The sequence below is a fragment of the Carcharodon carcharias genome (assembly GCF_017639515.1).
Source record: "Carcharodon carcharias isolate sCarCar2 chromosome 32 unlocalized genomic scaffold, sCarCar2.pri SUPER_32_unloc_1, whole genome shotgun sequence".
NCBI lineage: Eukaryota > Metazoa > Chordata > Chondrichthyes > Lamniformes > Lamnidae > Carcharodon > Carcharodon carcharias.
This window is the reverse complement of record NW_024470685.1, coordinates 304,204-331,018: the sequence shown is the minus strand read 5'-3', so window position 1 is coordinate 331,018 and position 26,815 is coordinate 304,204. Positions and strand designations below refer to the sequence as shown.

General features: G+C 42.4%; 1 protein-coding gene across 5 annotated transcripts in view; it reads right to left on the bottom strand.

Annotated features, from left to right (window-relative positions):
• The window catches only part of vps13c (vacuolar protein sorting 13 homolog C), a 351,237-nt gene that overhangs the window by 223,427 nt on the left and 100,995 nt on the right, over nucleotides 1–26,815 (bottom strand). For all 5 annotated transcript variants that reach the window (XM_041181313.1, XM_041181309.1, XM_041181310.1 and 2 more), the window contains 6 exons: nucleotides 25,113–25,207; nucleotides 23,383–23,525; nucleotides 22,351–22,543; nucleotides 19,304–19,418; nucleotides 18,980–19,116; nucleotides 8,196–8,325 (listed from right to left, as the gene is read on the bottom strand). In XM_041181313.1, the coding sequence (XP_041037247.1) occupies nucleotides 8,196–8,325; nucleotides 18,980–19,116; nucleotides 19,304–19,418; nucleotides 22,351–22,543; nucleotides 23,383–23,525; nucleotides 25,113–25,207 (813 nt within the window). The remainder of the gene's footprint in view (nucleotides 1–8,195; nucleotides 8,326–18,979; nucleotides 19,117–19,303; nucleotides 19,419–22,350; nucleotides 22,544–23,382; nucleotides 23,526–25,112; nucleotides 25,208–26,815) is intronic.

The window sequence follows — 26,815 nt, the reverse complement described above, 5'->3', positions numbered from 1 at the left end:
CTGCGTTGTTCTTTTCCATTATGAAGACCGACGCAAAGTATGCATTGAGGACTGTACCCACATCTTCCGAGTCCACACATAGATTACCTCTATGGTCCCTAATTGGCCCTATTCTTTCCCTAGTTATTCTCTTGCTTTTTATATATTTTTAAAAAAACCCTTTGGGTTTTCCTTTATTCTATCCACCAATGCTCTCTCATGCACTCTCTTAGCTTGCCTAATTCTCTTTTTAAGTTCCCCCATCCATTTTTTATACTCCTCTAGGGACTCTGCCGTACTGAGCCCTCAGTATCTGCCATAAGCTTCTCTTTTTCTCTTAATCCTAATCTTTATGTCTCATGACATCCAGGGTTCTCCAGGCTTAGTCCCCCTCTTTATCTTTACAGGAACATATTTGCCCTGTACTCCCACTATTTCCTCCTTGAATGCCTCCCACTGCTCTGACAGTTTTACTGGTAAAAAGCTGCTCCCAGTCCACTTGGACCAAATTGTATCTCTGTAAAATTAGCCTTTCCCCAGTTTGGAACTTTTATTCCAGGCCCAACCTTATTCTTTTCCATAACTATCCCAAATCTAACTGAGTTATGGTCACTATCTCCAAAATGCTCCCCTACTGATATGCATTCCACCTGCCCAGGCTCATTTCCAAATATTAGGTCCAGAAATGCCCCCTCTCTTGTTGGGCTTTCTATGTACTGGCTGAAAACATTCTCCTGGATGCAACTCCAGGATTTTGCTCCCTCCTTACCTTAGCTAAAACTACCCCAGTTAATATTTGGTAGTTAAAATCCCCCATTATTGCTGCCTTATTATTCTTACACTTCTCTGAAATTTGATTACATATTTGATCCTTCATCTCTCCCTGTTTGGGGGCCTATAGTACACATCCAACAGCGTGTTTGCCCTTTGTGTGTTTTTTTACCTCTACCCATATGGCCTGATTTGATGATGCTTCCAAGGTATCACACATCCTCACTGCTATAATTGATTCTTTGATCAATATTGCGACCCCCCCCCAACCCTCCTCTTCTATCCCCCTCTCTATCTCGTCTGAATACCCTATAACCAGGAATGTTGAGCTGCCAATCCTGCCCTTCTTTTAGGGGAGTCTTGGTCATAGCTATAATATCATACTCCCAAGTGCTTATCTGTGCCCTCAGCTCGTCTGTCTTATTCCTCAGGTTCCTTGCATTAAAATACATTCCATTTAGCCTTGCTAAACTCACTTTTTTCTTATCTAGCCTATGTTTCCTCTTCCTTCCAGACATACTTACTAGCATTCCTGCAGGTAGATTGGTGAGGACCAGATCAAGTAGGTTTTTCCTTCTTGTTGGTTTCCTCACCACCTGCCGGAGGCCCAGTCTCGCAAAAATATCCTTGAGGACTCAGCAGGCTTGGTCAGTAGTGGTGCCCCTGAACCATTCTTGGTAATGGGCATTGAAGTCTCCCACTCAGAATACACTCAGTGCTCTTGCCACCTCAGTGCTTCATCAGTTGAGGAAGAGTGATGGGTGGTAATCAGCAGGAGGTTCTCGTGCCTGTTTTGACCTGAGGCCATGAGACTTCATGGAATCCGGAATCAATGTTGAGGACTCTCAGGGCAACTTCCTTGCAACTGTAAACCACTGTGCCACTGCTGGGTCTATCCTGCCACTGGATAAGACATAGTTGGGATCTTGATGGTGACGTCTAGGATATTGGCTGGAAGGCATGATTCAGACTATTGCTTGTTATGTCTTTGGGACAGCTCTCCCAATATCGTCACAAATCTTCAGGAAGACTCAAGGGTCAACAGGGTTGAGTCTATTGTCATTTCCAGTTCCTAATTCAATACCAAGCAGTCTGCCAGTTTTATTCCCTTTTAGCTTTTCTGTAGTAAGTTGGCACAACTGAGTCGCATGCTTGACCATTTCAGAAGACAGTTAAGAGTCAACAAGATTGCTGTAGGCCAGACTTCCTTGCCTCAAGGTTTTAATTTTTTTTTTTATTCATTCATGGGATGTGGGCTTCACTGGCTAAGCCAGCATTTAATGCTCATTCCTAATTGCCCTTGAGAAGGTGGTGGTGAGTTGCCTTCTTGTGCCGCTGCAGTCCATGTGGTGTAGGTACACCCACAGTGCTGTTAGGGAGGGAGTTCCAGGATTTTGACCCAGTGACAGCGAAGGAACGGCGATATATTTCCAAGTCAGGATGGTGAGTAGCTTGGAGGGGAACGTCCAGGTGGTGGTGTTCCCATGTGTCTGCTGCCCTTGTCCTTCTAGGTGGTGGTGGTTGTGGGTCAGGAATGCGCTGTGAATCCAGATAGATTTTCACAACAATCTATGCTAGATCCATGGCAGAGTCACTGATGGCTTGCTTTCAATTAATTAAATATTATTAATTGAATTTAAATTCCACCAGCTACCATGGTAAGATTTGAACACATGTCCCCAGGGCATTAGCCTTGGCATCTTGATTACTGGTTCAGTGACAGTACTCACCACTGTCCCCTTGCTTGAAGATTAGCTCAAGCTACTGTAGTCACCATAAGGCAATTTTTTTTTTAAGAGGCTATAGGAAGATATTTGATAGACAGACTTACATCACCAACTGTCACCATTGCTTCCAGCAACTGTAAAGCCATGGTCACATTTATAGCAAGTTTTTGATATCAGTTAATATCATGAGGAGATTTTTCAACTTTACCACAGTTGAAATGGTATACAGTTGGAATCTCCTAGAGACTACGCCAATGGCGAAATCAAGAATATAACATCTGAGGTAGGGGCTAAGTATGGTTCACATTCTGAATGGTATTGTGGCATTGTGTAGGTAACATTCTTAATGTTGTGGTATCAATATTTCAAAAATATTTTACAGGTGATTGAAATCCCATGGCATCCAACCTGTAACACTACAAAAACTTTCTCTTCAATGCACTAGAAAACAGCAGTTCAATTGTTCAGCAGGTAATGTGAATTAAAGTAGTAGTAATCTTCTTCCTGGCATTTAGTATTAATAAGTTATTTCTACATTCGTGGTCCATACTTAATATATGCCAGCTTTCCAGGGTTAACACTTTCAGGATAGATACTTTGAAGGGATTTGGAATCCAAGCCACCCCTTTCCGCCCAGTTTCTTTCACAACCTTACCATGTCTCAAATCACTTCACAGCCAATGAAGTACTTTTGTGTAGTCAATGCTGTAACATAGGAAACACATCAGCCAATTTTCACCCAGTAAGGGTCCCACAAACAGCGATGAGATAATGACCATCAGTGATTATGGTTGTGCAATAAATATTGGCTACAAGACCAAAGAGCTACCCTGCTCTTCTTCGAAATAGTGCCATGGGATCTTTTCTGTTCACTTGAGAGTGCCTTGATTCAGCGTTTCATCTGAAAGATCTCCAACAACACAGCCTGTCCTTTAGTACTGCACAGTGTCAGCCTAGATTACGTGCTCTGGTCTCGGTTATGGGATTTGGAACACACAACATTCTTGCCTAGAGACAAGACTACTACACACTGCGCCACAGTTGGCAGCATCTCCCAAGTGCCTGATGGAAGCATAGTCCCATAGCTATGTAAAACTTAATATCGAGCACTCTCAGCTACTTACAAACATACCAATTAGGTGAAGGAAGTAGGTCATTTGGCCCCTTGAGCCTGCTCCGCCATTCAATAAGATTATGGTTGACCTGATTGTGGCCTCGATGTCACTATCCAGCAGGAGTTAGGAGAGCCCATAAAGCAGTGGAGAGAGAGCCAGGAGTTTACAGATGAAATTTAAAAGTGATGTCACAGGAGTCCCGTAAGTTGGCTGGTTGATAAGTATAGGCATTTCCAGACTCAGCAAAGAGATGATTGGTGAGTGACAGGTGGGTTATTATGTTATACCATACTGTAGTAAACACTTTATATAAATTTAAAGATATGTCAATGCAGCTCAACCATATGAGTTGTGTATTCTGCGGGAGGTGAGGAGTTGTACAGGCACAAAGTGCCCTCGATGATTACATCTGCCGGAAGTGTCACCAGCAGCAGAACCTTGAATTCTGGATTGCAGAACTTGAGTGACAGCTGCACTGACTGTGGTGCATCCGCAAGGCTGAGGATTACCTGGATAGCACTTTTAGAGAGGTGTTCAAACTGCAGCTAAGAAGTACACAGGCAGAGAGAGGAGTGACCACCAGAGTATTGAAGAAGAACAGGCAGGGAGTGCAGGAATCCGAGGCTCTTGCGCTCTCTAGCCACTTGTCCATTTTGGATACTGGAGAGTGAGATGGTTCCTCAGAGGACCGTAGCAAGAGCCAAATTCATGGCATCAGGGGTGACTCAGCTGCACAGGAGTGGGGGAGGAAGAGTGCAAGAGCAGAACAGATGTTTTTCTGGACTTGGACATGACTCCAGGATGGCATGCTACCTCCCTGATGCCAGGGTCAAAGATGACACAGAGCAGCTGCAGAACATTCTTTTGGGGGGAGGGTGAACAGCCAGAGGTCGTGATCTACACTGGGACCAATGACAAAGGTAGGAAAAGAGATGAGGTCCTGAAAGCAGGTTTTAGGGAATTAGGAAGGAAATTAAAAGGAAGGATCTCAAGAGCAGCAATCTCAGGATTACTCCCAGTGCCATGTGTTAGTGAACATAAGAATAGGAAAATTGAACAGTTCAGCATGTGGCTGGATAGATGGAGCAGCAGGGAGGGCTTTAGATTTCTGAGACATTGGGACTGGTTCGGGAGCAGGTGGGGCCTATACAATGAGGGCGGGTCACACTTTTGCAGGACTGGGGCTGGTGTCCTCACAGGGAGATTTGCTAGTGCTGTTGGGAGGGTTTAAACGAGATTAGCAGGGAGATGGGAACCTGAGGGGAAATTCAGAGCGGAGAGGAGAGAAACTGGCAGTGGGAAGTAAAGAAGTATTAACTGATATAGAGGATATATCAGAGACTAGTAACAAGGTAAATAGAATACTTGGAAAGTTTGATAGAATTAGACTAGGCAATAAATAGTGAGCCATTAGATAGGGTCGGAGTAACAGTCTAAATCAGGGTTTAGGTGCATGTTTGTGAATACACAGAGTGTGGGGTTAATGAGATTGGTGAACTACAGGTTGACAAATGGAATTATGATATTATTACTATAATAGTGATCTGGCTCAAAAAAAAGGGCATGACTGAACGGTAAATGTTCCTGGGTACAATGTGTTTAGGAGGGACAGGAAAGGAAGAAAGTTGGGGGGTGTGCAGTGGAAGGGGAGAGAGTGGCAGCACTGATTAAAGATGACATGACAGTCCTGGAGAGAGACAGGATGTTCCGGTGGGGTCAAGGGCAGAACCTCTCTGGCTAGAGGTAAGGGATGAAAAAGGTGCAATAACATTGATTGGTGTAGTTTATAGACCACCAACTAATGGAAAGGATGCAAAGAAAGAAATTATAGAGGGGTGCAAAAATTATAGAGTAATTATAATGGGGGCTTCAATTCTCCAAATATAGACTGGGATAGGAATAGTGCAAAAGGTCAAGAGGGGCGAGAGTTCCTGGAATGTGTTCAAGATAATTTTCTGCAGCGGTATGATTCCGGTCTATTGAGAGGTCAGGCACTGTAGGTCCTGGTTCTGGTGAATGAGTTGGCCCAAATGGGTCAAATATCAGTGGGAGAGCATTTAGAGGACAGTGACCATTGTATCGTAAGATTTAGGTTGACCTGGTAAAAGGACAAGGAACAACCTACAACAGGAATAATTAATCGGGGGAAAGCCAATTTCAATGGGATGAAAATGCATCTGAGTCGTGTGAGTTGGAATGAAATTTTGGCAGAAAAGATAGTGGCTGGACAATGGGCCACCTTCAAAGAAAACATATTGCAGGCAATGTCGAGGTACATTCCCCTGAAGAGGAAAGGAAGGACAAATAAATCCAGAGCATCCTGGCTAACAAGAGAGATAGAGGTGAAGATGAAAAGGAAGAAGTGCGCATACAGCATATATCAGGTAGAAAATACAATGAGGAATCAGGCTGAATACAGAAGATCTAGAGGGATAGTGAAAAAACAAAGAAGAAAAGCAAGGAGGGGGCATGAAAAGAGACTAGAAGCTAACAAAGGGAATCCCAAGGTCTTCTCTAAGCATATAAATAATAAAAGGGAGGTAAAAGAAAGAGTAGAACCTATTAGAAATAAAAAAAAAGACTTGCACATGGAGACAGGAGAACTAGGAGGGGTATTAAACAAGTATTTTGAATCTGTCTTTACAAAAGGAGGAGGTGCTACCCAGGCTGAGATGAGAGGGGTAACTAGTACGATAGAGAAGGAGGATGTGTTAGAAAGGCTATCTTTACTGAAAATTGATAAGGTACCAGGACTGGATGAGATGCGTGCAAGGGTGCTGAAGGAAGTGAGAGTGGAAATTGCAGAGACACTGGTGATAATCTTCCAGCCTTCCTTAGACACAGGGGAGGTGCCAGAGAACTGGAGAATTGCGAATGTTGCACTCTTGTTCAAAAAGGAGTGCAAGGATAAAGCCAGCAATTATAGACCAGTCAGTTTGACTTCAGTGATGGGGAAACTTCTGGAAACTCTAGTTCGGGACAAAATCAATAGTCACCGGGACAAGTGCAGGCTAATTAAGGAAAGCCAGCATGGATTTATTAAGGGAAAATCATGTTTGACTAACTTGGAGTTTTTAAAAGAGGTAACAGAGAATGCTGACAAGGGCAGTGCTGTTGATGTGGTGTATATAGATTTTCAAAAGGCATTCGACACAGGGCCACACAGCAGGCTTGTGATCAAAATTCCAGCTCATGGAATAAAAAGGAAAATAGGCACTTGGATAAGAAATTGGCTGAGTGACAGGAAACAGAGAGTAGTGATAAATGGTTGTTTTTCAGATTGGAGGAAGGTTTGTAGTGGAGTTCCCCAGATTTCGATGTTGGGACCCTTGCTCTTCCTGATATATATTAATGACCTAGACTGTGGTGTGCAGGGCATGATTTCAAAATTTGCAGATGATGTGAAGATTGGAAACATTGCCAACTGTGGTGAGGATAGTCTTGAACTTCAAAAGCACATAGACATGGTGGATTAGGCAGGCAAGTGGCAGGTGAAATTCAATGCAGAGAAGTGAGAGGTGATTGATTTTGGCAGGAGGAATATGGAGAGAGTATAAAGCAAAGGAAGAAACCTGAAAGGAGGTGCAGGAACAGAGGGACTTCAGTGTTTATGTACATAGGTCATTGAGGATAGCAGGGCATGTTGGCAGAACAGTTAATTAAGCATATAGTATCTTAGGCTTTATTAACAGGGGCATTGAATTCAAGAGCAAGGAGGTCATGTTGAACTTGTGCAGGACACTAGTTAGGCCTCATCTGGAGTACTGCGTCCAGTTCTGGGCACCATACTTGAGGAAGGATGTGAAGGCATTAGGCAGAGTACAGAGGAGATTCACAAGAATGATTCCCAGGATAAAGAACTGTAGCTATGAGGATAGATTGGAGAGGTTGGGTCTGTTTTCCTGGGAGAAAAGAAGGCTAAGAGGAGACTTGATAGAGATATTCAAGGTCCTGAGGGGTATGGACAGAGTAAATAGTGAGAAACTGTTCCCACTCAAGAGAGCATCAAGAACTAGAGGGCACAGATTCAAAATAATTGTCAAAAGGAGTAAAAGTGTTGTAAGGAAAACTCTTTTCACCCAGAGGGTAGTTTGGAGTCTGGGATAAACTTCCCGAGATGCTGGTGAAGGCAGGTTCAATCAAGGTATTGAAAAGAGAATTGGATGGCTATCTGAAAAGAATGTGCCAGTTTCCAGGGATAAGGCAGGGAAATGGGACTAGGTAGAATGCTCTTTCAGAGAGCCAGAGCAAACTCAATTGGCCAAATGGCCTCCTTCTGTGACTGTGATATCCTGCCCACCCATGATATCCTTCGATTCCCTTGTTGGACAAGAGTCTACCTACCTCTGCCTTAAAAATATTTAATGACCTTGCCTCCACCATTCTCTGGGGGAGGTAATTCCACATACTTATGAACCTCAGAAAAAAATTTCTCCTCATCACCATCTTAAATACAAGACCCCTTATTTTTAAACTGTGTCCCTCGTTCTCGTCCCTCTCACAAGGGGAAACGTCTTTTCAGAATCCACTCTCTCTCACCACTGTAGTGGGAATACCAAAGTAAGGAGAAATTCATTGAAATACAACAAGATAAAAACTGTACCTGGCTTGCTGAACAAAAGCTGTACACTTCTGAGCTCCACATCAAACTTTTCATAGGCTCGTTCCAGAATTTCCTCCAATGAATAACTTGGGGATGTTGCTTTTTCGTCATTGTGGCTAATGCTGTTTAACTGCAGAAAGATAAATTTGTAACTTGTGCATGCTTTGTTATTCATAGCTGGACAAATAACTAAAGATTTCAATTCCAGAAGAAGGTGTGAAGGTTTGTGCTCTTTGCAGAGCATAAAACAGCTGACTGGAACTTTTGTTGATTCAAGACTTTAAAGCAAAGGACCCAATCTGTCTACATCATCACCGGTAATAAGCTTCCTGTGACCGATTATGAAGCTCACCTATAACTAGAAAAAAGCAAGTCGTTCTAAGGCATCTCGAACTCACTTAAAAACAGCATTTACTGCTGGAGCTGTTAGAAATCTTCAATTCTTTTCAATAAAATGAAGACAGTGACCATTTAAAAAAATATACATTGCTGCTGTTTCCCAGTCTCCCCACACCACATACCACAAGCAGCTGAGTCCTGCTCCCAGATCCTTGCCTAAACTTCTGTGAATCAGCTATGAGGGTAGTGTGTGGGAGCAGCCTATGATGCTTCTGATAGCTTTCCCGTCCTTTTTGTGGGTGGAACATAATCTCTGCTTTGTCATTTCCCCGAGGGCACAGCAGAGATTTAACAATTCATTGATCTAGCTGACCTTTCACATTAATTTATAATTTACCACTTTAGGTTGGCCTATTTTCGTCATGAAAAACAGTTGTTCATGTTGTTGTAAAAAGACGTCTATAACCTTCCCACAACATTTCACGTATTAAAGGTTTCCTACACTACTTACTGGATGATGATTATTGAGGTTAGCACCCACAGGGTACTGCTATGAAACAGCTAAGACTGACTTTTCATGATTCCAACAGTTGACTTGTGGAGGAAGCACAGATCTTGGAGTCATGGATATGAAAGATAGTGATTAATAAATCCAAAAGGGAATTCAGGAGAAACTTTTTCCCCAGAGAGTTGTTAGATTGTGGAATTTGCTACCACATGAAGTCGTTGTGAGGGACAGCACAGATGCATTTAAGGGGAAGCTTGAAAAAGTTGAGGGATCTGCTTTTAGGGTGAAAGGAAGCTTGTGTGGAGCATAAAGACGAGCATGGATCAGTTGGGCAGAATTGCATGTTTCTGTGTTTTAAATGTTTTAAGTGACAGCCAGAGCCAGTGCAGATACTATTCAGAAGCAGCCTATTCAGCCCAACAGGTCCGTGCCGGTGTTTAAGTTCCACACAAGCCTCCTCCCACCTTATTTCATTTCATCTGATCAACACATCCTTATAGTTCTTTCTACCTCTGCTAGTTTCCCCTTAAATTAATTTATGCTTTTAGTTTCAGCCACTCGATGTGCTAGCGAGTAACTCTAATATACCTTTTTTCCCTTTCATCGCAGTCCTATTGTTCTCACACCCCTTTGGAATTCCAACCCTTTCAAATGTAAGATCTTTCATCTTGTCTTTGCTTTTGGGTCAATAAAAAATATAGCAACCCCACTGCTACTTACACACACACCCAGCCTTCTTTACAAAATAACATAATCTTCCCCCAAAATGTTTGAAAAAAAAACATCCTTTCTCACAATTGTCCGTGTCCATTTATCACATTCTTTATAATAGATTCTATTATATTCCCAATGACGGATGTAAGGCTAACAGGTCTGTCGTTCCTGGTTTTCTCTCTCCCTCTCTTCTTAAATAGTTGCGTAACATTCACTATCATCCAATCTATAGGAGCCATTCCAGATCTATAGAATATGGGAATGCATCCATTATCTCCATAGCTACCTCTTTCAACACTCTGGGATGTAGGTCATCAGGTCCCAGGGGCTTATCAACCTTCAGTTCCATTAATTTCTCTAATACAACCTTCTTACTAATACTAACTTCCTTCAATTCCTCATTCTCCTTAGTCCCTTGCATCTCTAATTCTGGGAGATTTCTTGTAACTTCCTCAGACACAAAGACATAATTTAGCTTCTCTGCCACTTCTCGATTCCCCATTATAAACCCTCCTGACTCTGCCTGTAATGCACCCACACTTGTCTTAACCAAACATTTATTTTTTACGTATCTTATAAAAGCTTTTACAGTACGTTTTTATGCTTTTTGTTCATTTACATTCTATTCCCCCCTTTTTAATCAGTTCTAGGCCCAACCATCTTCAGCTGCTTCATCAATGACCTTCCTTCCATCGTAAGGTCAGAAGTGGGGATGTTCACTGATGATTGCACAATGTTCAGCACCATTTGCAACTTCTCATATACTGAAGCAGTCCATGTCCAATTTCTAGGTTTAAGCTGACAAGTAACTTTCACGCCATGCAAGTGCTAGGCAATGACCATCTCCAACAAGAGAAAACCTAATTGTTGCTCCTTGACATTAAGTGGTATTACCATCACAGAATCCCCCACTATCAACATCTTGGGGGGTTACCATTAACCAGAAACTGTACTGGACTAGCCATATGGATACTGTGGCTACGAGAGCAGGTCAGAGGTTATGAATGCTGAGGCGAGTAACTCACCTCCCGACTTCCCAAAGCCTGTCCACCAACTACAAGGCACAAGGCAGGAGTTGATGGAATACTCTATGCTTGCCTGGATGAGTGCAGCTCCAATACTACTCAAGAAGCTTGACACTGTCCAGTAAAAAGCAGCCCGCTTGATTGGCACCCCATCCACAAACATTCACTTCCTGCACCGCTGACGTACAGTGACAGTAATGTCCACCATCTACAAGATGCACTCCAGGAACTCAGCGAGCTCCTTAGACAACACATTCCATGCCCACGACCAGTACCATCTAAAAGGACAAGAGCAACAGACACATGGGAACACCACCACCTGGAAATTCTCCTCCAAACTACACACCATCCTGACTTGGAAATATATCACCGTTCCTTCACTGTTGCTGTATCAAAATCCTGGAACTCCCTCCCTAACAGCACTGTGGGTGTACCTACACCATATGGACTGTGGTGATTCAAGAAGGCAGATCACTACCACCATCAAGGGCATTTAGGGATGGGCAATAAATACGAACATACGAATTAGGAGGAGACCCATTCCTGGCACTAGTCTAATAAGTCCTCTACGAACCGCTTCTGACACATTTATATATTTCTTTAAATAAGGAGACCAGTACTGTACACAATACTCCAGACGTGGTCTCACCAATGCCCTGTACAAATGCAGCGTAACCTCCCTACTTTTATAATCAATTCGCCTCACAATAAATAGTAACATGATTGGCCACTCGGCCCCTCGAGCCTGTTCCACCATTCAATAAGATCATGTCTGATCTGAATGTAGCCTCAACCCCACATTCCTGTCTACCCACAATAACCTTTCACCCCCTTGTTAATCAAGAATCTATCTAGCTCTGCCTTAAAAATATGCAAAGACTCTGCTTCTACTACCTTTTGATGAAGAGAATACCAAAGACTTACTATCCTCAGATAAAAAATTTCTCATCGGTCTTAAATGAACGACACCTTATTTTTAAACAGTGACCTCCTAGTTCTAGATTCTCCAGCAAGGGGAAACATTCTCTCCACATCCACCCTATCAAGGCCCCTCATGATCTTAGAGGTTTCAATTACATCGCCTCTTACTCTTCTAAATTCCAGTGGATACAAGCCTAACCTGTCCATCCTTTCCTCATAAGACAACACACCCATTCCTGGTACTAGTTTTGTAAGCATTCTCCGAACCGCTTCTGACACATTTATATCTTTCTTTAAATAAGGAGACCAGTACTGTACACAATACTCCAGATGTGGTCTCACCAATGCCCTGTACAAGTGCAGCATAACCTCCCTACTTCTGTAATCAATTCGCCTCACAATAAATAGTAACATTCTATGAGTTTTCTTCATTACCTGCTGTACCTACATACTAACCTTTTGTGATTCATGCACTCAGATACCCAGATCCCTCTGAATCTCGGAGCTCTGCAATCTCTCACCATTTAGATAATAAGCTTTTTTTTAATTCTTCATGCCAAAATGAACGACTTCACATTTGGCTCATATTAATACTCCATTTGCCAGATCTTTGCCCATTCACTTAACCTATGTCCATTTGTAGCCTCCTTACAGCCCCTTCACAATTTACTTTCCTACCTATCTTTGTAGTCAGCAAATTTAGCTACCATTCCTTTGGTCCCTCCATCCAAATCATTTATATGAATTGTAAAATGTTGAGGCCCCAGCACTGATCCCTATGGATATCCTACCAACCATTTATACCAACTCTCTGTTTCCTGTTATCCAGCTAATCTTCTATCCATGCCAATATGTTACCCCCTCCCTATGACTTTCTATTTTCTACAAGAGCCTTTGATGTGGCACTTAATCAAATGCCTTCTGGAAATTTAAGTACAGTACATCCACCAGATCCCCTTTCATCCACAGCACATGGGACTCCTTCAAAGGACTCAAATAAATTGGTTAAACATGATTTCCTTTTTACAAAATCACGTTGACTCTGCCTGATTGCCTTGAATTTTTTTAAGTGCCCTGCTATAACATCTTTAATAATAACTTCTAACATTTTCCCAATGACAGATGTTAGACTAATTGGCCTATAGTTCCTGCTTTCTGTCTCCCTCCATTTTTGAATATAGGAGTCATATTTGCTATTTTCCAATCTAAAAGCAACCTTCCCAGGATCTAGGGAATTTTGGAAAATTAAAACCAGTGCATCAACTGTCTCACTAGTCACTTCTTTCAAGACCTGAAGGTGAAGTCCATCCGGACCTGGAGATCTGTCAGCCCGCAGCCCCAACAATTCGCTGAATACCACTTCCCTAGTGATTGCAATTTTCCTGAGCTCTTCCCTCCCATTTCCTGATTTACAGCTATTTCCGGGATGTTACTTGTGTCCTCTATAGGGAAGGCCAAAGCAAAATACCTGTTAAATTCATCAGCCATCTCCCCACTTTACATCATCAATTCCTCAGATGCACTCTCGAGACGACCAAAGCTCACTCTATTAACTCTTATCTTATTTAAATATCTAAAGAAACTCCTACTAGCCATCTTTTTATTACTAGCTAGCTTTCGCTCATACTCTAATTTTTCCATCCTTATTAATCTTTTTGTCATTCTTTGCTGTTCTTTATATTCTTTCCAATCTTCTGACCTGCCACCTGTCTTTGCGTAATTATATACTTTTTCTTTAAGTTTGATTCTGCCTTTAATGTTTTTAAGTTAACTACAGATAGTGGACCTTCCCCTTGGAATTATTCTTTCTAATTGGAATATATATATTGTGTATTCTGAAATATTCCCTTAAATGTCTGCCACTGCACTTCTTCTGACCTATCCCTTAACTTTAAAGCAGTCTGCTTTAATGCCCTCATAACTGCCCTTATTTAAGTTTAAAATAGCCAGCGATGCCCACATCCCATGAATGAATAAAAAAAAGTTCTTTTGTCATCCTCTGCTGCATTCTAAAATGCTCCCGATCCTCAGGTTTGCTACTGTCTGGCCACTTTATAGGCCTTTTCTTTTAATCCTATACAATCCTTAACTTCCATTGCTAGCCATGCTGCTCTTTGGGTTTTTGTACCTTGTATGGCTGCTGTAAACTCTAATAATTCTTTGAAGATTATCCATTGCCGATGTACTTTTAATGAGTTTTCCCAATCCACCTCAGTCAATTCCCTCCTCAGACCTTCATAATTTCCTTTGTTCGAATTTAACATCCTGGCTTCAGATTGAACTACCTCACTTTCAAACATAATGTAAAATTCTACCATATTATGAGCACTCGTCCCGAAAGGTTTTTTTTTCCAACAAGGTTACTGATTAGTTCTTTCGTGTTACATAATACTACACCGAAAATAGCCTGCTCTCTAGTCAGTTCCTCAACCTTCTTCTCTAGAAAACCATCCTCACCACACTCTGGAAACTCATCCTCCACAGTATTCGTGCTCATTAGCTTTGCCCTGGTCAGAATTTTGATGTCGGAGTGTGGGGGAGGGCACGGCATGCCAAAGCGTAAAATGACGCACGGTGCGTCAAATGTCAGGTGTGCGTCCAGATGTCAGTGCGCGGCATTTAGATATTACATTCGGCAAGCATGCGTCGGAGGTGGCTGCATGTCCGGACTGTAAGGGCCATTAAAAAACCAATTATAGTAGTTATCAACTCTGCCCGTCCAACGTTAAGGTTGGCAGCAGTCGAAGAGCCCAAGAAGCCTTCGCATTTTTCAGGAAACCTCATCCATAGGCGGGATTGAGCTTTCCTGAAGGTTTTATTAAATAAATAATTTTTGCATAATTCATAAACGTGTCACACGAGGGGAAATGTCTAAATGATTGTTAACTTTATTATTTATGAACTTTTATTATATGCTTAATCTCCCTCAGGCAGCTCCGTGCCTCAGGGAGATTTCTGCGCTCTTCCACACGCATGCCCCGACTCTTCCTCCTCCCCCCCCGTCCGCACAGGTAGCACTGAGCGCTACCGGCCGTGCATCACGCTGGGCGGGTCTTAATTGGCCCACCCGCGTAAAATGGCAGCACGCAGCCGATCGTGGACACATGCCCATGCCCGCTCCCAACCGACATTCAGAAAATTCTCCCCCCAGTCTATATGCAGATTGAAGTCACCCATGATTACTGTATTACACATGCTACATGCTTCTCTAATCTGATTAATACCATGCCCCACACTAACACTACTGTTTGGTGACCTACAAACAACTCCCATCAATGTTTGCTGTCCCTTGCCATTTCTTACCTCCATCAGATTCCACATTTTGTTCTTCCCTTACTAATGCACTGATCCCATTCCTTATTCTCAGAGCAATATCACCTTCTTTTCTTTTTTGCCTGTCCTTCCTAAGTTGAGCAGCAAATGTCCCCACTTCTGACCTTATAATGGAAGGAAGGTCATTGATGAAGCAGCTAGAGGTGGTTGGGCCTAGAACACTACACTGCAGAACTTATGCAATGATGTAAAAGCAAAACACTGCGAATGCTGGAAATCTGAAAGTGCAGAGATGCACTGCAGTGATGTCCTGGGATTGAGATGACTGATCTCCAACAACCACAACCATCTTCCTTTGGGCTACTTATGACTTCATCCAGTCGAGAGTTTTCCCCCGATTCCTATTGGCTCCAGTTTTGTTTGTGCGTCTTAATGCCACATTTAGTCAAATACTGCCTTGATGTCAAGGGCAGTCACGCTCACCTCAACTCTTGTCTACATTTGCACAAAGGCTGCAATGAAGTCAGAAGCCAAGTGATCCTGGCAGAATCCAAACTGAGCATCAGAAAGCAGGTTATTGCTGTGTGAAGAGTCGCTTGACAGCATTGTCAACAACCCCTTCCATTACTTTGTTGAAGATCAATAGTTGACTGATGGGGTGGTTTGGATTTGTCCTGCTTTTTCTGGACCGGACATACCTGGATAATTGTAGACATTGCTGGGTAGATGCACATGTTGTAACTGTACTGCAAGAGCTTGGCTACAGGTGCAGCTAGTTCTGTAGCACAAGTCTTCAGAACTATTGCCGGAATGCTATCAAGGCCCAAAGCCTTTGTAGTATCCATGCCTTCAGCCATTTCTTGATATCACGTGGAGTGAATTAAATTGGCTGAAGACTGGCATCTGTGATGCTGGGGACCTCCGGAGGAGGCTGAGATGGATCGTCAATTTATGTCATGATAATTTTCATAACATTGTGATTTATTGGAAAGGTGGGTTAATAGTGGGGTTTGGATAGTTTCTCTGAGGTTGTGCATGTGGGGGTTTGAACAGAATTGCAGACAGCTAGTCTGGAGCTTTTGAGTTATCAGAAGGGAAGCTAGGCTTGAAATGCTAAATATGTAAGCATGGCTGAAGTTTTAGAACATGAGGTGTGAGGAACATTTGCATTTTTAGATAAACCAGAGTTGTGAATTTCAGAGATTACACCTAGCCAACAGAGGCTGAGCCAAACTGTGTTTATTTTCCCCAAAGATTACTGATAATGAGTACCATGGAAGATTTATATTATGGAAAAAGTAAAGTTGCAAAGACATTTTGGAACAATAGAATTTACATTAAAAAGGGAGGAACATGTATGAATGAGATGAGATTACATGTAAGGGGAAAGGCATTCGAAGATCTGACAAGGGTGAAAAGCATCCAGCCTGTATGTATCAAGCTCTTGTACACAGGAACCGAAGCTAAGAAAACTCACTGTGAATATCACTGTCCATGATTTTTCTTCTATTAATATATGTTTAATTTAGTTTTGTAAAAAACCTCTAAGACTCAGTGGTTTTATTACTACTGGATTCAAGGCACGCATTTCAAAATAAAAATACAAATTGCAAAGCGGCTGTGGCAGCTGTCTGGGGTTTGAGCAGCTCAGCGTTTACCATCCACTGTGCCATAACAATTCAGCACTTCTGGCTGAAGTTTGCTGCAAATGCTTCAGCCTTGTCCTTAATGTGCTGGGCTCCCCCATCATCGAGGGTGGGGGTATTTGTGAAGCCTCCTCCTCCAGTTAATTATTTAATTGACAACCAACATTCAAGACTGGATGTGGCAGGACTGCAGAGCTTAGGTCTGATCTATTGCTGTGGGATTGCTAATCGCTTGGTTCCCTGTTTGGCACACAAGTAGTCCTTTGTGGTTGACTCTTAAATGCCCTCTGAAATAGCTGAGCAAGCCATTCGGTTGTATCAAACCACTTCAAAGTCAAAAGGGAATGAAATCGACGGATCACCCAGCATCGACCAAGGCACTGGAAAATACAACAGCAAGCCCAACCTTGCCGACCTTGTGAAGACCTCCTTAGCAACACCTGGGGCCCTATACCGTAACTGGGAGAGCTGTCCCACAGACTAGTCAAGTAATAGCCTTACCTAGTCATGCTCACAGAACCATACTTTATAGACAATGTCCCAGACACGACCATCGCCATGCTGTGGGTATGGCACAGTGGTATATCACAAGAACTGCCTCCCCTTGCCCTCCCCAACAGCACTATAGGTGTACCTACACCACACGGACTACAGCAGCTCACCGTCACCTTCTACAAGGCAATTAGGAATGGGGATTAAATGCTGGCCTAGCCAAGGAAACCCACTGAATGAATTAAAAAAATTATTCAGGCTAGCTTTTCAATTCCAGATTTATTAATTGAATTTAAATTCCAGGGATTCAAACCCATGCACCCAAAGCATTAGCCTGGCCTCTGGGTTACTAGTCCGGTGAAATTGCCAGGACAAGTCCAACCCAGTCAGTTACCGCCCCATCAGTATCCTCTCAAGCAAAGTGATGAAAGGTGCTATCAAGCAGCACCCACTGATCAATAATCTCATAGACGCTCAGTTTAGCTCCGCCAGAACCACGCTATGACAGGCCTCATTACAGCCTTGGTGCAAAACCTAGTAAAATTGAAGTCAATAGCAATTGAGAAAAAACTCTCCACTGATTGCAGTCATACCGAGCACAAATGAAGATGGTTGCGATTGTTGGAAGCCAATCATCTCAGCTCCAGGACATCACTGCAAGAGCTCCTGAGGGCAATGTCCATCTTCAGCTACTTCAGCCTTCATCATAAGATCAGGAGTGGAGATGTTCGCTGATGATTACCCAACATTCAGTACCATTCACAGCTCCTCAGGTATTGAAATAGTTCATTGCCACAAGCAAAAAACCTGGACAACATTTGGGCTTGAGCTGATAGTGGCAATGAACAAAGGCACCACACAAGGATCAAGCAATGGCCATCTCCAGCTAGGGTCAACCTAACCATTTCCCCTTGTCATTCAATGGCATTACTATTGCCAAATCCTGCGCCATCAACAGCCTCGAGGTCATCACCAACCAGAAACCCAACTGGACTCACCTCTTAACTCCCCAAAGCCTGTCCACAAGGTACAAGTCAGAGGTGTGATGGAATGTTTTCCATTAGCCTGGATGAGTGCAGCTCCAACAACACTCAAGAAAGCTTAACACTCTCCAGGACAAAGCAACTCACCAACCATATTAAACGTTCACCTCCTCCATCATCAGTGTTCTGTGGCTGCAGAGTCTATAATCTATAAGATTCACTGGATTAACTTGCCAAGGCTTCTTTGACAGCAGCTCCCAAACCCACAGGATCAGAAGCCTGGAATTCCTTACCTAATGGCTACGTAGGAGTACCTTGACCACAAGGACTGCAATGGTTCACGGGCAATTAAGGGTGGGCAATTGATTCTGACCTGGCCAGCAATGTCCACATCTCATGAATCAATATTAAAAAAGCAAACACCGACATGGCCCACCTGGGCCAAATGACATGTTTCTGCACCATAAATTCTGTGTAATTCAGTGTAAAGCAGGGTTTTCTAAACTCTTTATTTGATTTATTAGCAACTATCTTATATTTTAGCCACTAAAACATCTCTAAATCTATCCTAAGTGTAAACAACAGTGGTCTCAGGAGTGATCCTTGTCGAGCATCACTTCCCACTTTCCATCAGTCGGACAAGATACCTTCAATTATTCGTTTTCTGCTTTACAGGCAGTTTGCCATACATTCTGCAGCTTGTCCCAACTCTGCGCTCTGACGTTAGTCATGGGTCTACCATGTTGCCCAAGTTACATTTTCAGGGTTATAGGGTTATTAAAAGGTTCAACTTAGGTGAACTGAAAAATCCTGCAGATCTGACTGAGGTTAACAATCCATGACAAAAATAAAGAGCTTTAATAGTAACCATGCATTGTTATACCTGTAAACTTCCAAAGTCCACAATCAGTAAGTCTGAATTCATATCATAAAAGCCAGTCTGTGGCACCACGAGGTAGGATGGTTTAATGTTGATTCGGAGATCAAACGTTTTGCGTGTTTCAATAATGTATGACAAACCTAGGTAAATATTTAAGCAAACAATTATATTATAAGTATAATTAAAACTTGGAATTGGGCATTTCTTTCTATAAAACTCAGTTTCAAAATGAAGAAACAACATGATTAAATCAGATTATATGTAAAAAGATTAATTTGAGGCAGTTAGCTTTTCAGCTTCCAGTTTCCAGACATTTCAGATTTTTACCTGTTGCAGTCTTTTCTTTGATCTCCTCCAACTTCAGTAAAGTGGCTGAAGTCAGCTGCTCAAGGTCGAGTCCTCGGTTAGTCTGGAAAAACTCTACCAAACTGTTTATCGTTTGCTGTGAAAGGGAAGGAAATACAGCAAATTTAGTTCCAAAAATCTGAAGCAGCAGGAGGAGAAACGATTTAAAACTAAACTTTTACAAGACATACCAGCTAACAGGAAACATAGTGAATTAGAAACGTGAGTTGAGAAGATGTCATTCGGTCTATCAATGCTCATCTCCCTGTACCCTTAGCTCACCCAGTCTTGCATTCATTGCAATCTGAGCACTCATCAAGTCTTTGACTTTACTGCATGATGTTAACTGCATACCCATCCTCTGGGTAAAATGTCAGTTTCGATTTATTTTTCAGTCATTTCAGTGTACTTCCAACCACCTCCAGCTGCTTCATCAATGACCTTCTCTCCATCATAAGGTCAGAAGTGGGCATGTTCATTGATGATTACACAACGTTCAGCACCATTCACGACTCCTCAGATACTGAAGCAGCCCATGTCCAAATGCAGCAAGACCTGGACAATATCCAGGCTTGAGCTGATAAGTGGCAAGTAACATTCGCACCACACAAATGCCAGACAATGACCATCTCCAACAAGAGAGAATCTAATCATCCCCCTATCATCAACATCCTGGGGGTTACCATTGACCAGAAACTGAACTGGGCTAGCCATATAAATACTGTGGTGGCAAAAGGAGATCAGGGGCTAGAAATCCTGTGACGAGTAACTCACTTCCTGAATCCTCAATGCCTGTCCACCATCTACAAGGCACAAGTCAGGAGCGTAATAGAATATTCCTCACTTGCCTGGATGAGTGCAGCTCCCACAACACCAAGGCTCCTTAGACAGCACCTTCCAAACCCATGACCACTATGATCTAGAAGGACAAGGGTCAGCAGATAGATGGGAGCACCACCACCTGGAAATTCGCCTCCAAGTCACTCACCATCCTAACTTAGAAATATATCGCTGTTCCTTCACTGTCACTGGGTCAAAATCATGGAACTCCCTTCCTAACAGCACTGTGGATGTACTGACACGACATGGACTGCAGCGGTTCAAGAAGGCAGCACACCACCACCTTCCCAAGGGCAACTAGGGATGGACAATAAATGCTGACCCAGCCAGTGAAGCCCACATCCCGTGAATGAATGAAAAAAATATTTAAAACATTCTCTGATTCACATTGCCTGTATCCTTTAACATTTTATCAAACTTATGGATTTCAGCAAAGCCTTTGACAAGGTCCCACATGGGAGACTTATAAAGAAGGTAAAGGCACATGGGATACAGGGTAATTTGATAGGTGGATTCATAATTGGCTTAGTTGTCGGAGACAGAGGATGATGACATAAAGGATGCTTTAGTGACTGGAAGCCAGTGTCCAGTGGCGTACCACAGGGATCTGTGCTGGGTCCCCTATTATTTGTCATTTATATAAACGACATAGATGACTATGTAGGCGGTAGGATAATTAAGTTTGTGGATGACACAAAAATTGGCCAGATGGTTAACAGTGAGGTTGAGTGTTTTGGGCTACAGGAAGATATAGACGGGATGGTCAAATGGGCAGATAAATGGCAGATGGAATTTAACCCTGAAAAGTGTGAGGTGATACACTTTGGAAGGAGTAATTTGACAAGGAAGTATTCAATGAACGGCATGACACTAGGAAGTTCTGAGGAACAAAGGGATCTTGGCGTGTGTGTCCGTAGATCTCTGAAGGCAGAGGGGCATGTTAGTGGGGTGGTGAAAAAGGCATATGGGACACTTGCCTTTTTCAAACGAAGCATAGATTACAAAAGTAGGGAGGTCATGTTGGATTTGTATAGAACCTTGGTGAGGCCACAGCTGGAGTACTGTGTGCAGTTCTGGTCACCACATTATAGGAAGGATGTGATTGCACTGGAGGGGGTGTAGAGGAGATTCACCAGGATGTTGCCTGTGATGAAACATTTAAGTTATGAAGAGAGGTTGGATAGACTTGGGTTGCTTTCATTGGAGCAGAGAAGACTCGAGGGGTGACCTGATCGAGGTATACAAGATTATGAGGGGCAGGAACAGGGTGAATAGGGAGCAGCTGCTCCCCTTAGTTGAAGGGTCAGTCACGAGGGGACATAAGTTCGAGGTGAGGGGCAGGAGGTTTAGGGGGGGATGTGAGTAAAAACGTTTTTACCCAGAGGGTGGTGACGGTCTGGAATGTGCTGCCTGGGAGGGCGGTGGAGGCGGGTTGCCTCACATTCTTTAAAAAGTACCTGGATGAGTACTTGGCACATCATAACATTCAAGGCTATGGGCCAAGTGCTGGTAAATGGGATTAGGTAGGTAGGTCAGGTGTTTCTCATGTGTCGGTGCAGACTCGATGGGCCGAAGGACATCTTCTGCATTGTGATTCTGTGACAGAAATCTTAAAATAAGAATGTCAAACAAGCAAAGAAGCAAAAAAGTCTGAATTACCAGAGTAGGATAAATATTTCTGTTTCTCAAAGGTCAAGATATTTTAAATATGAAATATCAGCCTTGGCCCCGTGGTAGCACTATAAACATGAGTTAGAAAGTTCTGGATTCAAGTCAGGGGTTCAACACAATCTTGGTTGACACTTTGGTGCAGTACTGGGCAGTGCAATACCACTGGAGGTGCAGGTTTTCAAATGAAATATTAAAGCAAGGCCCAACTTGTTCTCTGATTAGAGAAGATCCCCTGGCACAATTCAAAGTAGAACATTGGAATTCTCTCAGTTTCCTGGCTGTCATTTATCCCTCAATTAACACCAAAGACAGATTAACTGGTCATTTATCTCAATGCTATCAGTGGGATTTTGCTCTGCATAAATTGAAAATTGCATTTTCCAACAATGACTGTACTTCAAAAGTACTTCAGTGACTGCAAAACACTTTGGTACATCCTGAGGATGTGAAAGCTGCTATATAAACCCAAGTCTGAGAAAATATTAGCAACATCCTCTTGCATTAGAATCTGTACTTACAGCATCATAAATCAGCTCCACTGGTTGAGACCGGACAGCTAAAAACTGATCTGCATTGCTTCCTTCTGGATTAATCTCAAAACAGACACTGAGCAAAGAGGACTCTGTGCCTCCAACGGAAGCCATGAGAGACGGAACTGTATTCTGTTGTTTCAAACCTGTAACATACCAGTGGTCCAGTCTGGCCTCCACTCTGCAAAAGCAAAAAGGAGACACAAGTGTGATTACTTTCCAGGCTTACAACAGAGGCAAGTTACAAGCTTACCAGAATCAATTCAAATTAAATTACCATAATTACACAATGCACCAATCTTTATGCAGTGGCAGGGAAGAGTGTGGGGTAGGCCAAAATTAGCCAAAGTGGGCTTTGTGAAGTTCTTCCAAGCTCAACAACAGGTGCACTATCCACTCCCCACCCGGTGGGCAGAAAGATTGACAGTCTGGCTGTCATCCAAGAGCCAGTGACCGAGGACCCTTGGGAACAGTCACTCTGTTCGGAAATAATAAAACAAAACCCACCTGGACAACTCAAATTAATAATTATCCATTATGGTTGGTAAATTTTGTCTTAATTGCCCCAAGAGAAAGCTGACACTGATGTCGCTCTCAGACTTGTATCCCATTTACAGGGTGAGTGCTGCTGGAGGCAACCCTTTAAAAGTAAGCAAAACTATGACAGCAATCTCAACAGCTCCAATAAGAGCTTTCCATGGGAAAGATCAATTTCATCTGGCATTAAACCAAGTTGCCATTTTAGAATCGAAACTCTTCACCCACTTGTGGTGGCCCTCTCCTAATTTTTTTTATTTCATGGGGTGTGTTTGGCTGGCTGGGCCAGTATTGATTGCCCATTGCTAGTTGGCATTGAGATGGGCTACATCGAAACACAAGGGTTTTCTTCATCACCACAAGTGGAAACGTATCCATTTAACTGGAAGTTGTATGTTGCAGTTTGCTTTCATAATCAGAAATATTCTTGTACCATGCTATGATTGATACATTTAATACAGTAAAGAAAAATAAAGCTCTTACTTAAGACCTTTAGCTCCAGGACGCTGAAACATGCTCACACTCAGGTCAATCACCTGCACATTCAGTATCTCTGGAACATTGGGCTCCTCTCGGATAGTGATGGAGGTAGTGACCAACTTGAAGCTGATCACATGTGCAACATACTGCAAGATATCAATCACAACAGGAAATAAGAAGTCTTCAGATTAAATCTAACCCATTTTCATTCTTATCAGAGAGCAAAGTGAAGAAACTCCATGCTATGACAGTCAGCACTCTGCAGCGGTTCAAAATGGCAGCTCACCACCACCTTCTCAAGGGCAACTAGGGATGGGCAACAAATGCTAGCCAAGCCAGTAAAGCCCACATCCTCTGAATGAATAAAAAACCCACTATTGTTGGGACATTACATGGTCCATTTTTGACAAGAAGATGCCACTGAAAGGGATGATAAAACTTCTTGTTCTATGCCAACAGTCTTAATGTCCTAGAATTGAAACTTGGGGATTTCACAGGGGAAGAGCTCTACTTGTCTATGAAAACAGCCATGGGTAACCAAAGAGGTAAGGGACAACAAGAAAAGCACATAAAAATATAAAAATAAAACAGATGCTGATGAATGGGAAATACACAAAGAACAGCAAAGGGTGACCATCAGATAGTAAGAACTAGAAAAGGAAAATATGAAAAGAAGCTTGCAAGAGATATCAAAACCAACAAAAACATTTACAATTACATTACAAAAACAAGAGTGGCTGGCCCCTTGAAAACTGATAATGCTGCTGTCAATGAAAATAAGGAAATGGTCAACATATTGAATTTACACTAGAGGAAGAGATCAGCATGCCTGACACCCTTGGGAATCTAGGATTGTATTAGGTCAGGGACTGACCAGAATTAACACAATTGAATAATGGCACTAAAGAGTGACCAATGCCCAGGATCAGGGAGTTTCCATCCAAGGAACCAGTGAGAACATTGCAGTTGCTCCAACTTTAATCTTCCAAAGTTTACTAAGTTTGGCAATTGTTCCTTTAGATTGGAATATTGTACATGTCACTTTGCTATTTAAGGAAGGAAATTTTAGACTAGTCAGTTGGGAAATTGATGGAGTCTATCATTTAGGATAGGGTGATCTAGTGAGTATCTACATTAGGCTGTTGCTTGACTTTGTCTGTGGAACAGCTCTCCCAAATTTGACATGACCCCAAATGTTATTGAGGAGGACATTGCGAGGTTGACTGGACAGAGTGTGCCCTTTTTTCAATTTTCTCCAACAATTTGACATGACTGAGTGGCTTGCCAGGCATTTCAGGAGGCAACGAAAAGCCACCAACCAAGGATCATGATAAATGCAATATAAATATACATTCTTTCCTTAACTAAAGCCCTATCACAGTTAAGCAGTTTCCCAATATCACACAGTGAAGTCTCTGGAAGGTTCATCGTGGTGGAACATTAACCCAACACAAGAGAAGATGTGAGAAAATTCACTCATAAAAAAGTGACTGAATTACTAAAAAACGATTTGAATGTTGTTACAAATCATTGGGATCAATACTATTCAAAACTCTTTCAGTGATCAATTAGCATAAAGTCATAATTTCACAATCCAATGGCAGAATCACAGTCAAAGATCATAGACCAGAGAATCCCTTGAAGCATCATTTCCACCCTGGGAGCATGTAATCATGCAGTTAGCTCTTTATGATTCAGCATTTACCGACATACAATTTCTGGCCAATGATTACCTCTTTGGGTAAAGTCAAGTTGTGGGAACTCTCACTGTATCCAATTGCAGTATACAGCTTGGTCTTTTCTTCACCAGTCATGAGGTCATTAATACCTGGATAATCAAATAATAAAAGAGCTATGAGCACATTCTGAGCCATACAAACCATGTTGAAAACATCATAAACACCAAATCAAAACTTTGTTTCAGAGAAATATCAAAAAGCGCGCACGATCAATGTGTTATTCATTGTCCAGCAAGTCCACCGATCCACAAGCACATAGAAAGCAGTAACATTCATTTATACAGCATGTTTAACACAATAAAACATCCCAGGTGCTTCACAGGACATACATTGGACAAAAACTGATAATAAGCCTCAGAAGGAGACATTAAAACTGTGACCAAAGGCTTAGTCAAAGAGGCAGGTTTTTAGAACATCTTAAAAGGAGAATGCACAAGAGGGTGGGACACGAGACAGCGCGCGAGAAATGGGTAGATGGAGGGGTTGGGGGAGAATTCCAGGGGTAAAAATCTGGATCAGGTTTGTCCAAACTTTTTCGCCACATTTCAAAATTTTTCTCACTCAAGGTACCAATCAGCAAACTTCGGAAAGATAAAGTTTGGCACAACATTAAACATGAATTTCAAAAAAAAACTTAGGTATGAAAAGAACCAACTTGCTGAGGAAAAGAAATCAAAGCAATGAATTGATATTAAAAAAGTCATTAATAAAGATGTGTGTTAAGAGTGTGATAGGTGTGTGTGTCTCCCCAGCTCACTCCCAGCCCACTCCTAGCCTCAGGGTGCTCACTCACTCACTGGCACCCACTGAGAGAGGGGATGGCATTGCACATTGGTGTGTGGGGGTGAGGGTGAATGAGAACTCAAAAGACTGGGAATGAGCCTGATGTATGCACTCACTCCCCCCCACACCCGCCACCCTCAGCAGTAATAGTCTAACCTCAGTATAACTCCACCAACCTCAGCAACACACTAGCAACTTAAGCAGAACTATATAAAACTCAGAGACAGTCTCAGCTTTATGAAAACCTCAACACCAACTTCAAAAACACTCAACCCTCTTCAGCAGAAGTCTACCAACCTTAGCCACAGTTTACTAATTTCAATGACAGGCTCTGAACACTGACTTGAGAAACTTTAAACCTCAGTTTGCACCCTAATTTTTCTGGAAGTAGGGTGTATGGAACTCCAAATAGACCCTCTTGGTCTGTTCAGTCATAGGAGCACAAAATTGGACAATGATTCAGAGCAAGAAGGTGCATTCGAAATAGGCTCTAAGGAGGTGAGCGAGGGAGAGCAGACAATGATCTTCCTTCTTTCTTTTCAAACGTCTGGGCATTTTGTCCCTCATAAGAACATAAGAAATAGGAGTAGACCATACAGCCCCTTGAGGCTGCTCTGTTATTCAATAAGATCACAAATGATCTTTTATCTCACCTCCACCTACCCACCAGCACTTCCTGATTTTACTTTCCACTTGATGCATTTGTTTCTCTGCATCTTTCCCTGCCTTATTGCCACTTTATTTAACTGTCTTCGTGAACTTTTGTTCTTTCGATGGCTTTCCCTTGCCTCACTTCCATACCATCTACTTTGTTAACAATACTGCAAAAAAAAAACCTGCTTGATGGCCATCAAATCCAGTGATTCCTTTTTACCCGTTGCTCTCCTCATTTGACATCCAATCATTTTCAGAAA